Source organism: Bombina bombina, chromosome 10 (genome assembly GCF_027579735.1).
Source record: "Bombina bombina isolate aBomBom1 chromosome 10, aBomBom1.pri, whole genome shotgun sequence".
Classification (NCBI taxonomy): Eukaryota; Metazoa; Chordata; class Amphibia; order Anura; family Bombinatoridae; genus Bombina; species Bombina bombina.
Window position 1 is genome coordinate 18,629,910 of NC_069508.1, and position 14,476 is coordinate 18,644,385.

General features: G+C 38.3%; 1 protein-coding gene across 3 annotated transcripts in view; it reads left to right on the forward strand.

Annotated features, from left to right (window-relative positions):
* Window positions 1-14,476, forward strand: part of KCNT2 (potassium sodium-activated channel subfamily T member 2) — a 701,340-nt gene that overhangs the window by 347,138 nt on the left and 339,726 nt on the right. For all 3 annotated transcript variants that reach the window (XM_053693834.1, XM_053693835.1, XM_053693836.1), the window contains exon 8: window positions 1,238-1,332. In XM_053693834.1, the coding sequence (XP_053549809.1) occupies window positions 1,238-1,332 (95 nt within the window). The remainder of the gene's footprint in view (window positions 1-1,237; window positions 1,333-14,476) is intronic.

The following is a 14,476-nucleotide window of genomic DNA, read 5'->3' on the forward strand; positions in this document are numbered from 1 at the left end:
ATCCCGGCAGAGCCGACTCAGCCCTTCATCCTTCTGAGGTCCATAAAATGAGTACCATTAAATTGGGTAATAATAACAACCATTACTATTCAGCTGCCGATTTGGTTAATTCCAAGAGCGAGTGCTGAAAAAGCACTTTGAGTACCACTGGGAGAAAGGTGCTATATAAATACTAGTTATTATTATTATTATTTACTGTGATTTCATGAGATTTCACTTAAAGGGACATGAAACCCAATTTTCTTCTTTCATTATTCAGATAGAGAATACAATTTTAAACAGCGTTCCAATTTACTTCTATTATTTAATTTGCTTTCTTCTCTTGTTATCCTTTGCTGAAAGGTTTATCTAGGGAAGCTCAGGAGCATCAGAGAACCTAGGTTCTAGCTGTTGATTGGTAGCTGCATATATATACCGATTGTCATTGGCTCACCCATGTGTTTAGTTAGAAACTAGTAGTGCATTGCTGCTTCTTCAACAAATGATACCAAGAGAATGAAACAGATTAGATCATAGAAATAAATTAGCAAGATGTTTAAAATTGTATTTTCTATCTGAATCATGAAAGAAAAATTTTGGGTTTCATGTACCTTTGACTCTCAAGAGATTTCATAGTAAACTTTCCTTAAACTGAATAGGGAAATAACACGAGTGTGCATGAGGCTCACTCCCTTGCCTGTCCTGGGACAGACATACTGATTTGCTGCTTAACGTCATTTGCAATGGGGTTTGAATCTTAGGACATTTTGAGGTAAAATATCTTTCTTTTCTACATAGAGATGTTCAGGTGATATTTTCTAGTCAGCTTTTTACAGCTGTGCTGCATCACTTTCAAGTGTTTCAACATTTGGGTATCATGGCCCTTTAAGTACAACTCATACTTACAAACGGAGAAAATAGAGCTTTATCGCCAATCCTTCTTTCCAGGATAACCCAAAATACTCAAAATCCAATTGTCGCAAGGACAGAAAGTGATGTGAAATTTTCTGAACAGGGTCACAGATAGCAAAACAAACTTTTCCCTATGCTATCCCAAACTAAAAAACGTTTGGTTAGAGATTCACCTAAAAAAAGCCCCTGTTCTAACTTACATACAAATTCAACTTAAGAACAATCCAACAGAACCTATCTTGTTCGTAACCTGCGGACTGCCTGTATTTCTGAATGTGTATATCCAATGAGGCAGCTCTCATTGTAAAACACTAGTATCATTTCATCTATTTGTTTGTTTTTTTAGAATGATCTCCACAGAGCGATTCAGCGCACACAGTCTGCCATGTTTAATCAAGTCTTAATATTGATATCAACCTTACTGTGTCTTATCTTCACTTGGTGAGTATACACTATTGTTCCAAAGTCTAATACCGTTGTTATACCGTGTGATAATGACGTTTTTACATTAGAGATTATAGATATTTTAACAATCTCCAAATATTCTATATCTTATTCTGTCCTTTATTGGCTAAAGTAATTGGGCTACACGTACTAAATCACCATGAACGTGTTAGTTTGGGATGAGCGACAGGCTCTACACTGGAGTCGGCGCTGTGCAGATAAATACCATAGAGAATATGATACAGAGACGGGCGACAGGTTTCCATCTTGGTCCCTTAGTACATGGGTCCCATGACTGGAATGTAAATACACCTGTTTATGTTAATAATACACAATGATTCACTAAGGCTGTATCATTGAGAGAAATATATTTGCCAACATTGAAATAAAGGACGTGAATCTAAATGTGTTTTTTGTTGCCTCAGGAATAGGTTATTTCAAATGTACTACAGCTTTTTTTATAAGAAACAATGATTTTTCCCCACTAAAGGCTAGATTACAAGTGGATCGCTAAATTATCGTGTGCCCGCAAATGTGCCCGTTTATGGGCGCACAATAATTAACCAGCCATTACAAGATAAAATCTCTGGTTAATTTTATAAATGTGCCCCAAATGCCCCCAAAATACAGTGTAGTGTATTACATTAAAAAATATAGATAGCAGCTGTTTTTTAATAAAATAACTGCACTAGGCAGTATTTTGGGGGGGAAAGTTGGTGGGAGTGCAATGTTAGGAAATAAATTGCACTGAAAAGTGCCTTTACATTGCGGTCTATGGGATCTGTATGTTCCCAGTATATATATTTTAAACTTATATACATATATATTTATATTTGCTGCCATCGTTGCGCTACATGCCCCCTTCACTGTGCTTAGGTTTTTATGTCATCTCTGATGGAGCCTATGGAAGCACACTCTTGTGAGCGCAATGCTGACAACCTATAATATCAGCACACATTGGTAATACTCAGTGGAGCTCAAATAGTGCTTTCTGAAAGCGATATTTAGCGTTCCACATGCAATCTGGACCTAAATAAATAGTGCTCATTTTGTGCCATCTTGCGGTCTCATAGAGACTTTAATATCCTACTAATGTCATATTATTGCATATAGTTTTGTATAGGTAAGTGGCTAGTTTGGTCTTTCAGTTTGCTGTGGTATGTTGGAATGCACGTCGGCTTACCAGCTGTATTAGTCTGTGTGAGCTTTGCATTTATAGTAGTGCTGCTGTTATTTTATACAAATAACTGTTTCTGCTCAGAGTCATAAATCCATAAATATTTTTTACCTCCTTAACATTTATGACGTGTTCTGAATTCAGGTCTGGGAAATCTGATCATAAGATAACAATAACTTTATTGTATTTTTAAATCATATGAATGACTAATTACTCGATCTGTTGCTGCTGTCAGTACAACCCAATAAATTCTGTACTCGCATGGGGAATTAGGCACCAAATGTGTACTGTTTTTAATCATTAATTGGAAATGGTAATTGCCATACACTTGTCCATTAATCTAGTTTATTTAGATGATTGAATGCAGGTTACACCTGCAGACTTAGTCATTCATTTTATTAAACATTAATCATCCTTACATATTTATTTATGTGTGCTCTTGTAAATTCTATATTTCATTAATTCCTTCAGTTTCCATATTTCTATGCATTGTGAGCATAATTACTCATCCCAGGATTGTAAGCTCCACATTATTATTGTTTTATTTCCTAAATCCATTTCATGCTTTAATTACTTTTGTTGACTTATGTTCAATGCATGAATGCAGCAATTATATCTGCTTGCAATTAAAGGGATTATATTATTATGTTAAAGGCAAATCTGAATAAAACTGAAAATGGCATTGAAGCTATAGATTTTATTTAGTGCCACTATAGAACATGAAGCGTGTCAGTCTATCCTAAGTGTGCCCTTGCATGTGTACATTTTTAAAACATTTTGGGAATAAATTATGTTTTTATAATACCAAATTCAGGGCCAGATTATGAGTGGAAAGCTAACGGTTACACCGAACAATAAAGGGTTTATCGTGGATGTTTGCGTGCAGCGAAAGTAGCCCGCTTATTACAAGTTGAAAGTAAACTTGTTCGCTTTAGCACAATTGAATATAACAAGCGTCGGGTTATCGCAACCTCAAACATACATTATACAGTACAGTTGCACTCATAATAACACTGAGAAAAATGATTAAAAACAAAAATTGTAATAAAAAGTTATAAGGGTTTAAAGTTTCAAAGAAATGAGGTCTCAGGTGTTAGAAAAAAAGTCTGCAAAGATCTTTAACATAGAGAGATATACATATACATGTCTAAATATATGTTAAAACAACAATTGTACTTTTGTATTTTGTACTAATCAGTAAACATTTTATATATGCAGCCACCAATCATCAAATAGCACTCAGGTGCTAAACCTATCTAGATATGCTTTTCAACAAAGGATATCTAAATAATAAAGCCAATTAGATAATAGAAGTAATTTGGAATGATGTTTAAAACTATATGTGGGTTTCTTGTCCCTTTAACAATACATTTTTTCTATGTATTTATGTGTGATTGGTTCCCTTATTTGTTTTGTAAAATTTTTAATTTACAATTTTCATTGTGCACGTTTGTAATGTCTGCATCTCCTTCCCATACGGAAATGCAGGATACGCCCCTTAGCGATTCAAGGTAAAAGTGTCTAGAAAATTCCACCAGGGAACTAGAATTACTGACAAGCATTCTTAACCCCTTAATGACCAACGTACCCTAAATATCCATGGTTGTTAAGGGTTTTGCTACAAGGAAAATAGAATTACTAACGAGCATTCTTAACCCCTTAATGACCAACGTACCCTAAATATCCATGGTCGTTAAGGGTTTTACTACAAGGGAAATAGAATTACTGACGAGCATTCTTAACCCCTTAATGACCAACGTACCCTAAATATCCACGGTTGTTAAGGGTTTTGCTACAAGAGAAATAGAATTACTAACGAGCATTCTTAACCCCTTAATGACCAACGTACCCTAAATATCCATGGTCGTTAAGGGTTTTACTACAAGGGAAATAGAATTACTGACAAGCATTCTTAACCCCTTAATGACCAACATACCCTAAATATCCACGGTTGTTAAGGGTTTTGCTACAAGGGAAACAGAATTACTAACGAGCATTCTTAACCCCTTAATGACCAACGTACCCTAAATATCCACGGTCATTAAGGGTTTTACTACAAGGAAAATAGAATTACTAACGAGCATTCTTAACCCCTTAATGACCAACGTACCCTAAATATCCACGGTCGTTAAGGGTTTTACTACAAGGGAAATAGAATTACTAACGAGCATTCTTAACCCCTTAATGACCAACGTACCCTAAATATCCATGGTCGTTAAGGGTTTTACTACAAGGGATATAGAATTACTAACGAGCATTCTTAACCCCTTAATGACCAACGTACCCTAAATATCCATGGTCGTTAAGGGTTTTACTACAAGGGAAATAGAATTACTTACAAGCATTCTTAACCCCTTAATGACCAACGTACCCTAAATATCCACGGTCGTTAAGGGTTTTACTACAAGCAAAATAGAATTACTGACAAGCATTCTTAACCTCTTAATGACTGACATACCCTAAATATCCACAGTCATTAAGGGTTTTGCTACAAGGGAAATAGAATTACTGACGAGCATTCTTAACCACTTAACAACTGACGTACCCTAAATATCCACGGTCATCAAGGGTTTTACTACAAGGGAAATAGTATTACTGAGGAGCATTCTTAACCCCTTAATGACCAACGTACCCTAAATATCCACGGTAGTTAAGGGTTTTACTACAAGGGAAATAGAATTACTGACAAGCATTCTTAACCCCTTAATAACCGATGTACCCTAAATATCCACGGTCATTAAGGGTTTTGCTACAAGGGAAATAGAATTACTGACGAACATTCTTAACCCCTTAATGACCGACGTACCCTAAATATCCACGGTCGTTAAGTGTTTTACTATAAGGAAATAGAATTACCGACGAGCATTCTTAAACCCTTAATAACCGACGTACACTAAATATCCACGGTCGTTAAGGGTCTTACTACAAGGGAAATAGAATTACTGACAAGCATTCTTAACCACTTAATAACCGATGTACACTAAATATCCGCGGTCATTAAGGGTTTTACTACAAGGGAAATAGAATTACTGACGAGCATTCTTAACTCCTTAATAACTGATGTACCTTAAATATCCACGGTCGTTAAGGGTTTTACTACAAGGGAAATCGAATTACTGACGAGCATTCTTAACCCCTTAATAAACGACGTACACTAAATATCCACGGTCATTAAGTGTTTTACTACAAGGGAAGTAGAATTACTGACGAGCATTCTTAACCCCTTAATGAACGACGTACCCTAAATATCCACGGTCTAAGGGTTTTACTACAAGGCTTCACTGACAGCAGTAAAGCTGTGCTTAAACTGCATGCCTCACTTCCAGAGACATGCAGATATTCCATGCAGATATAGCCCAATCTTTCCGACATTGCCAAGACCTGCGCTATATCCAGCGTATGTATATGCGTACAGGGTACGTATGTGGTCGTTATGGTGTTAAATAATGTCACCAGCCCAGAGACCTTTAGATAATTGTTCCCTATGTGCAGCAAGTGATGTGACAATGACATGAATTTGAGCAGACACAGAGATGGATTTGTTCATAAAGGCACAAGCAGGGAAATGCCTCATTAAATACACTTTACAAATGAAAATAACAGGAAGCCCCTAATTTAGTATCTGTGAATGCAATTATTGTGCTGTGGGGCTACCCAGAGTCTGTCACATCTTTTGTTTTCATCTACAGCACTAATGTCATTTTTTTTTTTTTTGAAAATAATTTTTTTATTGAAGTTAAAGCATATATCATCTAAACAGTGACTCGCCCTAAAACAAAAGTTACAATAAAGAAAATAATACATTGTCTATACATAGGCATTATTGAGAAAGCAATATGCACATACAGCAAGACAAAATACATTTCAATCTTGGTTATGAGGATAGACAATATCTTTGGCGAGATAAAATAGAACTTCTTTTTATAATATCAGCGTATGAACTCCACATTCTAACAAAATATTACCTAAGACCATATTATCAGCCTGTGGAGGGTTAGCATAAGTATCAGCCACTCTTGGGCCAAGATAAATAGGGGGAAGGGGATATTCAGCGGGTAAGCACCGCTATATGTATAGGAAAAGGAGGTGGGAGGGCGGAGCCATATATAAGTAAGTATAAATAGCATAGGGTACCAGGTACCCGGGGTGGGTTTAGGAGAGTTCAACCTTAGGGACCATAGATCTGGCTTCTGGATTACTAAAAAGATAAGATTGATTAGATATGCCCTATAGGATTAGTCTAATCAGGAGTAGGCAGTGGGGCAAAGTGACATAACATTAGGTGCAGTATCTAAGTAGTAGCAAAAGGTTACTCTGCTGAAACATTCAGGGGGGCTCAAAAGTTGCATAAATACCTCACAAACAAATGCATACATGTCACAGTGGCAGCACTTCACATAGGTGTTCAGAACTGACCCAGAGAGTAATGAATCCGGTATCATATAAACTTATCCAAGCATTACGTATCAAGCGTGTCGACTAGCTGAAATGGAGTATGATATATAATACACCTTCCATAGGCCATTTGAGAAGACATTAAACAGTTATATCTTGTAAATATAAAAACAAACATTTCTCATTTTGGTGACTAATAACAGTTAAGAAGATGTAAAACAGTTATATCTTGTGCATTAAGTGTAATATACAAATAAGGTGTTCTAATTGCAGAACAGACATATCCACTATATGCAAGCTATATACTTATAAGAGCATGCTAATGTCACAGTATAGTGGAGTTGGTATTGTCATATATGCACTATATTGTCGCTACATAGCAGGGCTGGGTAAACGTAACCTATAGCTGGCATGTTACTGTTATAAGGCAGTAGTAGATTACTGCATTAAGGGCTCTACAGGAGAACTTGAGGTTTAATACTTAAATATATATAACTTAGTCAGGTAGGAGTAGAAGAATTCCTCAAATATCTTAATTCAGGGCCATAGCAGCTCTTGGGAGCAGTGTAATACCAAAATGCAACCTAACATATATGGTTTAAAGCAAAAATGTATTATGTGGCAGATGACCAGTAAGTACGGGGACAGTGGGGATAAGGGCATAGTACATGTAACCATTGTGTCAATATCTATAAGGTACTTACTCACATAATAGAGTGTACCAATCTATATTAGAAAAAATCATTGTCCCCTACCTTAGAGGTTGCTAGGCGTATAATACTTCCACTATATAATACCACCTATGTTAGAGTATCTATATATCTAACCTAAAAATTTAGAGGCGAAATATTTGCGCCAAGATGTGCCGCTATTACACTTGGAAATTGAGCATCGTATTATAAACAGGCAATTTAGTATAGTAAGAGGACCTAAATGAGCACTCTGTTTGCTTAAGCAGCAGCTGCAGACAGCATAGTTTTCCTCCGTGTGCATAAATTTATATTACAGACATAGAGATTGGCAATAATATACAACACATACCTCCAGGTCGCATAGCTAGCTTAGTAGGTATCTTGAACATTTTAACCTTATCTGGATCTAAGCATATGAGGGAAAAAAGGAATAATAACACATGAAAGATAATAAAAATTTCCAAAACTGCCATCCGAAATTTTAGCAGGTACTGACTGCACATCTAACAAATATTGCCGTATATTAGGCTTATCAATGCAAATATAGTATTGAAATCTCTATACAAAACAAACTTCAACATATAAGGAACCTTATAACATTCTACATATAGTATGGTACTCTACTCAGCTGTTAGAAAAAATGAGTCATGTACTAGATCATGTAGCATGTGAGAATATAGAGTAATGTTTCGCATAACAAGCTAAATATATATTGGAAGCAAGAAATCAAATATTGAGGTACACTGTAACTTTTATCATCAGCAGTAAATCTGGGCACCTGTACTATATGAGTACTCTGAATATAAGTCCCAGACAGGCATCTAGTGGGAATGTATATGCGTATAACAGAGTCCCATAACATAGTTCACCATATTATGCTGTTCTGAATTGTGATAGCTGTAGCAATCTTGTACCTCAAACATACAAGGTCATTGCTTTGAGTATGTCGTTTGGTATGTTAAGGAGGACCATAGAGGTTGAATCTCAATTAAGAAATCATAGGAGCAGTCTTATCTAGATTTGTCTCCTATTAGCTTGAACGGACAGTACAGGCGCCTAGCTAATGCACGCATCTTATGGCAGTTATCAAATAGACTGAAGCGAGTCCCAAAGTGCTACCGCTATTGTCGAGCAAATGATCCAAGTAATTGCAGGGAGATCTGGAGATTAGTATCTAGGAGACAGTAGCCAGACTAAGTGCATAGTATAGCCGTTCCAATACTTGATGGTATATGCAAGTGGCGCAAGTGTCCCAGGCCTGACTCTCACTATATCCTCTGCCCGGTACGAAGTAAATCCGGCCACCCGGATCGTAGGGGCATTTTAGTGTGTCACTGTGGGTTATGTTATCCCCACTATGGATTTCTCCCTTCGGGGAATTACAGTGCGCTCCCCCAGCATTTGATAATGGCAGACCAGCGGCCAAAGTACTTTCAGTAGCAGGATCGCTGTTCAGAATAGCGGCAGCTATGTTGTAAGTATCTGAGCGGGAGATTTTCAGGTTGGTGCCGTGCTGCTGTATGGCCAAATTATTTTTACTAGTAGCGCGTGGGCCAAGCAGTCCCCTCTCGAATGATGCCACCTCTAGTACCTTAACTGTACTTTCATGCGGTATCCGATCTTCCTCTCTGCTAGCGGTGAGGGGTTCAGCTTGCCTGGTCTGCGTCCTTGGGTCTTCATCTCTGCTTTCCGCCATCTTGGTTTTCAGATCATCTCCTATGGCACATGGCGCTCTAAGCATGGATGTTAGCTCGAGGAAGTTGCCTTGCATCTGTCTCGCTAGCTGCGAAAGAAGCATCCGAATCTCGTCCATGGTCAGCAGATAGAGAGCTACAGATGTAGCCGGTGTCGGCTATAGCGGAATCAGAGCCACCCTGCAAATCATATACGATGCACAAGTCCCCTCTCAATAAACTTCTGTTGCACCTTATCAGTCGTTTGTGCTAAAATGCCCTAGAATCAAGGTAGTCACTGATATGTTAAAGAAACTTAGATTTTTTGCCCTAAATATATATGTATTTAGGCTTTAGATGAGGAGCTCAACATATATGCGTCTGGGCTCAACGGCTGTTGGCTCCGCCCCCCTAATGTCATTTTTTTATTAACTGCATCTACAAGAGGAGATTTTAATATGAATTATTTATGCACCTGTATTAAACAATAAATATTTTCTTATTGCTATGTGGGTTGTGTCACTTTCCACCAATAGAACTGTGCGTTATTTATTATAAACCAATGAGTTTCTATCTCATGGATCAAAGTTATAGAAACATGCAGGTTCCTCTCAATTTCAGGCCTAAAGATTTTTTTCATGCTTAAAGGGATAATAAACTTTAAGGATAGCAGCTGCAGGAACACCCTTTCAAATTGGCTGGGCTCACTCATCACTGGGAGGTTGAGTTCTGCTTCTGTTTCTTTTTTAATAATTTATATACATTTTTATTAATATTTTATATGTAATATTTGAATAATGCACATTAAGAATCCAAGTTCTCATGTGTGCTAACCAACTGTGTTAAGATCTAAATTGAGAAACATGATAGCGCAAAACGCATATTTTACATTCCTATGTTTTTCTGTTCTTCACATGGAAAATAATGTACTTTTGATTATATATATATATATATACACACATATACCAAAACCAAATTATATATATATATATATATATATATATATATACACATACCAAAACCAAATGCTTATATATATATATATATATATATATATATATATATATATATATATATATATATATATATATATATATATATTTATATACATAGCAAAACCAAATGATTTTATATATATATATATATATACACACACACACATACCAAAACCAAATGATTATATATATATATATATATATATATACACATACCAAAATCAAATGATTATATATAGATATATATACACATACCAAAACAAAATGATTATATATATATATTCCATGGGCAGATATGAAATTGTCTCTCAAATCCAAGTGTAATTATCTATACATTTCCACCCTACAGATCTCTCGTTTTGTCTCGCAAACTAAATAGCAACGTACTCTAATAGAAAAACACACATGCAATGAACATAGAGGCTATTGTAAGAAGCTATGCACAGCATGCTGCACAATGTGTTTAATTTTTGATGCACAATTTAATTTGTAAAGTGCCCCTGCTCACTGCTAACTTCGCCCTACACAGCACACTTTCCCTTTCCGGTGAGCTGCATTACTTTTTATAGGAGACACCTTGCTCCTCGCAGGGACTGCCTCTTTGTTTTACGATAATTCCACCAGGGCAGCCTCTGCGAGGGTTGTATGAAAAACCACGTCAGAACCAGTAAAGTTTAGATCATTGGCTCCATAATGACATTTGTAACTGTAAGAATTCCTCTATGTCACTGACTCCATATAAGGTTTAAGTATGTTTTACAGGCTTGTTTGATAGGTACAAAAAAATGTTCAGCTGAAATAATAACCAAGTTTGTCCAATTATAACACGGTTGCTCCAGGTGCCCCTCAAACAAATTGTCCCTAAAATTGCAAAATGTCATAGTGCACTGTTGCTGTGGTAACAAGTGTAAATTGTCATAGTGCACTGTTGCTGTGGTAACAAGTGTAAAATGTCATAGTGCACTGTTGCTGTGGTAATAAGTGTAAAATGTCATAGTGCACTGTTGCTGTGGTAATAAGTGTAAAATGTCATAGTGCACTGTTGCTGTGGTAATAAGTGTAAAATGTCATAGTGCACTGTTGCTGTGGTAATAAGTGTAAAATGTCATAGTGCACTGTTGCTGTGGTAATAACTGTGGATGCAGCAATGCTGCAGGTAATGGTTTAGATTGAGGGACAACGTTCCATTAACATCTTGAATAGCAGAGAGAGAGCTGCAGTGAACCAGATGGTTAAAGTGCCATAAAACAGGTTGAGATCTGTGCATATCCTAAAAGGGCTAATTAAGTTAAAAAAAAGTTTGCATAAAAAAATTGCTTAAAAATTTTTGGGAAGTATCCTATATAATAAAAAGGCCAAGTGTGTTTCTCCGAAGCTGTCATGCGCAGTAGAGACTGCACGCGAGGACAAACACACCTGGCCTTACAACTGACCTGGTGTTGTGTGGTGGAGTGGGCGTGGCCGGACGGGTGTGGAGTGGTCATGGCCGGCGGGTGTGGTGTGGGCGTGGCCGGGCGGTTGCTACATGGGTGTGGCGGGGCGTGATGTGGGTGGGGCCGGGCATGATGCAGGCGGGGCCAGATGCCGAGAGACAGAGAGCAGAAGAGAGTGGATAGAGAGAGCAGGAGAGGGGAGATAGAGAGAGGGAGAGAGAGACAACATAAGAGAGAGGGAGAGAGAGACAGCATAAGAGAGAGGGGGAGAGAGACAGCAAAAGAGAGAGGGGGAGAGAGACAGCAAAAGAGAGAGGAGGAGAGAGACAGCTAAAGAGAGGGGGGAGAGAGACAGTAAAAGAGAGGGGGAGAGAGACAGCAAAAGAGAGGAGGGAGAGAGACAGCAAAAGAGAGGGGGAGAGAGCGCAAAAGAGAGAGGGAGAGAGACAGCTAAAGAGAGGGGGAGAGAGCGCAAAAGAGAGAGCACAAAAGAGGGGGGAGAGAGCGCAAAAGAGAGGGGGAGAAAGCGCAAAAGAGAGGGGGAGAGAGCGAAAAAGAGAGGGGGGGAGAGAGACAGCAAAAGAGAGGGGGGAGAGTGCACAAAAGAGAGGGGGGAGAGAGAGCAAAAGAGAGGGGGAGAGAGCGAAAAAGAGAGGGGGAGAGAGCGCAAAAGAGAGGAAGAGAGACAGCAAAAGAGAGGAGAGAGAGAGAGCAAACGAGAGGAGAGCGAGAGCAAACAAGAGGAGAGAGAGCAAACGAGAGGGGGGAAGAGAGAGGGCAAAAGAGAGGGAGAGAAACAGCAAAAGAGGGGGAGAGAGAGAGAGAGCAAAAGAGAGGGAGAGAGAGCAAAAGAGAGGGGGAGAGAGCACAAAAGAGAGGGGGAGAGAGAGAGCGTAAAAGAGAAAGGGAGAGAGAGAGCGCAAAAGAGAGGGGGAGATAGAGCGCACAAAAGAGGGGGAGAGAGAGCACAAAAGAGAGAGAGAACGAAAAAATGAGAGCGAGTTGAGAGAGCGTAAAAGAGAGGGGGGGAGAGAGAGAGCGCAAAGAGAGGGACAGAGAGAGAGCAAAAGAGAGGGGGGAGAAAAAGCAAAAGAGAGAGGGGGAGAGAGGGAGCAAAAGAGAGGGGAGGAGAGAGAGCGCAAAAGAGAGGGGGAGAGAGAGAGCGCAAAAGAGGGGGAGAGAGCGCAAAAGAGAGGGGGAGAGAGAGTGCGCAAAAGAGAGAGTGCAAAAGAGAGAATGCAAAAGAGAGGGGGGAGAGAGAGCGTAAAAAGAGAGGGGGGGAGAGAGAGTGCAAAGGAAAGTGGGAGAGAAAGCGCAAAAGAGAGGGGAGAGAGAGCGCAAAAGAGTGGCGTAGAGAGATCAAAAGATAGGGGAAGAGAGAACAAAAGAGAGGGGGGAGAGAAAGCAAAAGAGAGGGGGAGAGAGAGGGAGCAAAAGAGAGGGGGGAGAGAGAAAGCAAAAGAGAGGTGGAGCGAGAGAGAATGCAAAAGAGAGGGGGAGAGAGCGCAAAAGAGAGGGGGAGAGAGAGCACAAAAGAGAGGGGGTGAGAGAGACAGCAAGGGGTGGGACCACTGTACTGCAATTTACAAAAATAAGCAAAAATACTTAAAATAGCCACGCTGTCTGGACAGTGTGCTCCACCCCCCTTATGAGTGTTTAGACACAGGCATTGTATTTCACCTGAGTTCACAGCTTCTAGGCTCCATCAGATAATCCCTATTCATTTGTGCATTTTACCAAAACAACAATGGATATAGCTACAGCTATAAAAGGACTTGTGTGGGGGGAGTTAGAGTTTTACAATTCAGAAACTTAAAAGAAAGGGTTAATGGTGAGGCGCTGCAGTATAAATTTGCAGGTAAAGTAATTAATGTACATATTATTATATTTTATCTCTATCTCAACTTGTTTTATGTCCTAGACTATGATATGACTTTATCAAGAGGGCATGAGATCTCCATCAGCTTTGTGCTCAGTTACCATGATTTACCATATTTCTGTGCACAGTCAAATGCTTAGAAAACACAGAACTGAAACGCAAAACACTGAGTAGTGTTGCATATTTGTATAGCAATATGCTGATGAGGTGCAAATGATGTGGAATACGCTATCATAGATTAGATGGCGAACTACTTACTTGCCTGAGGAAACAGAGTGGTTAGCTCTGAGAAACGCGTAGCGTGTTTTACTGACTGATTTTATATATGATACATTGATTTTTATAAAGTTCTTTTTATTCACTGAAGTCTCCTATTGTTTCATTGGAATATCTCAAAAAATACCTTGGAACAGTTCATTGCCAGAGTGTACATGTGCGCTGGGCCACTGAAATATACCCAGCAAGCTACATTAGCACTATAGTGTGCTTCCCACTGTGTGAGTATACTTCTAAGGGGAGTTGTTAGTGGGACAATTTAATGCTAACTGATCTGCACTAGGAGTCGCCCTCTATATATCTTCCATTTTCTTAGATGGCGAACTAGCCACATTATAAAGTGATTTTACTACATTATAAAGTGATTTTACTACATTATAAAGTGATTTTACTACATTATAAAGTGATGTAACTACATTATAAAGTGATGTAACTACATTATACAGTGATTTTACTACATTATAAAGTGATGTAACTACATTATAAAGTGATGTAACTACATTATACAGTGATTTTACCACATTATAAAGTGATTTTACTACATTATAAAGTGATGTAACTACATTATATAGTGATTTTACTACATTATAAAGTGATTTAACTACATTATAAAGTGATTTA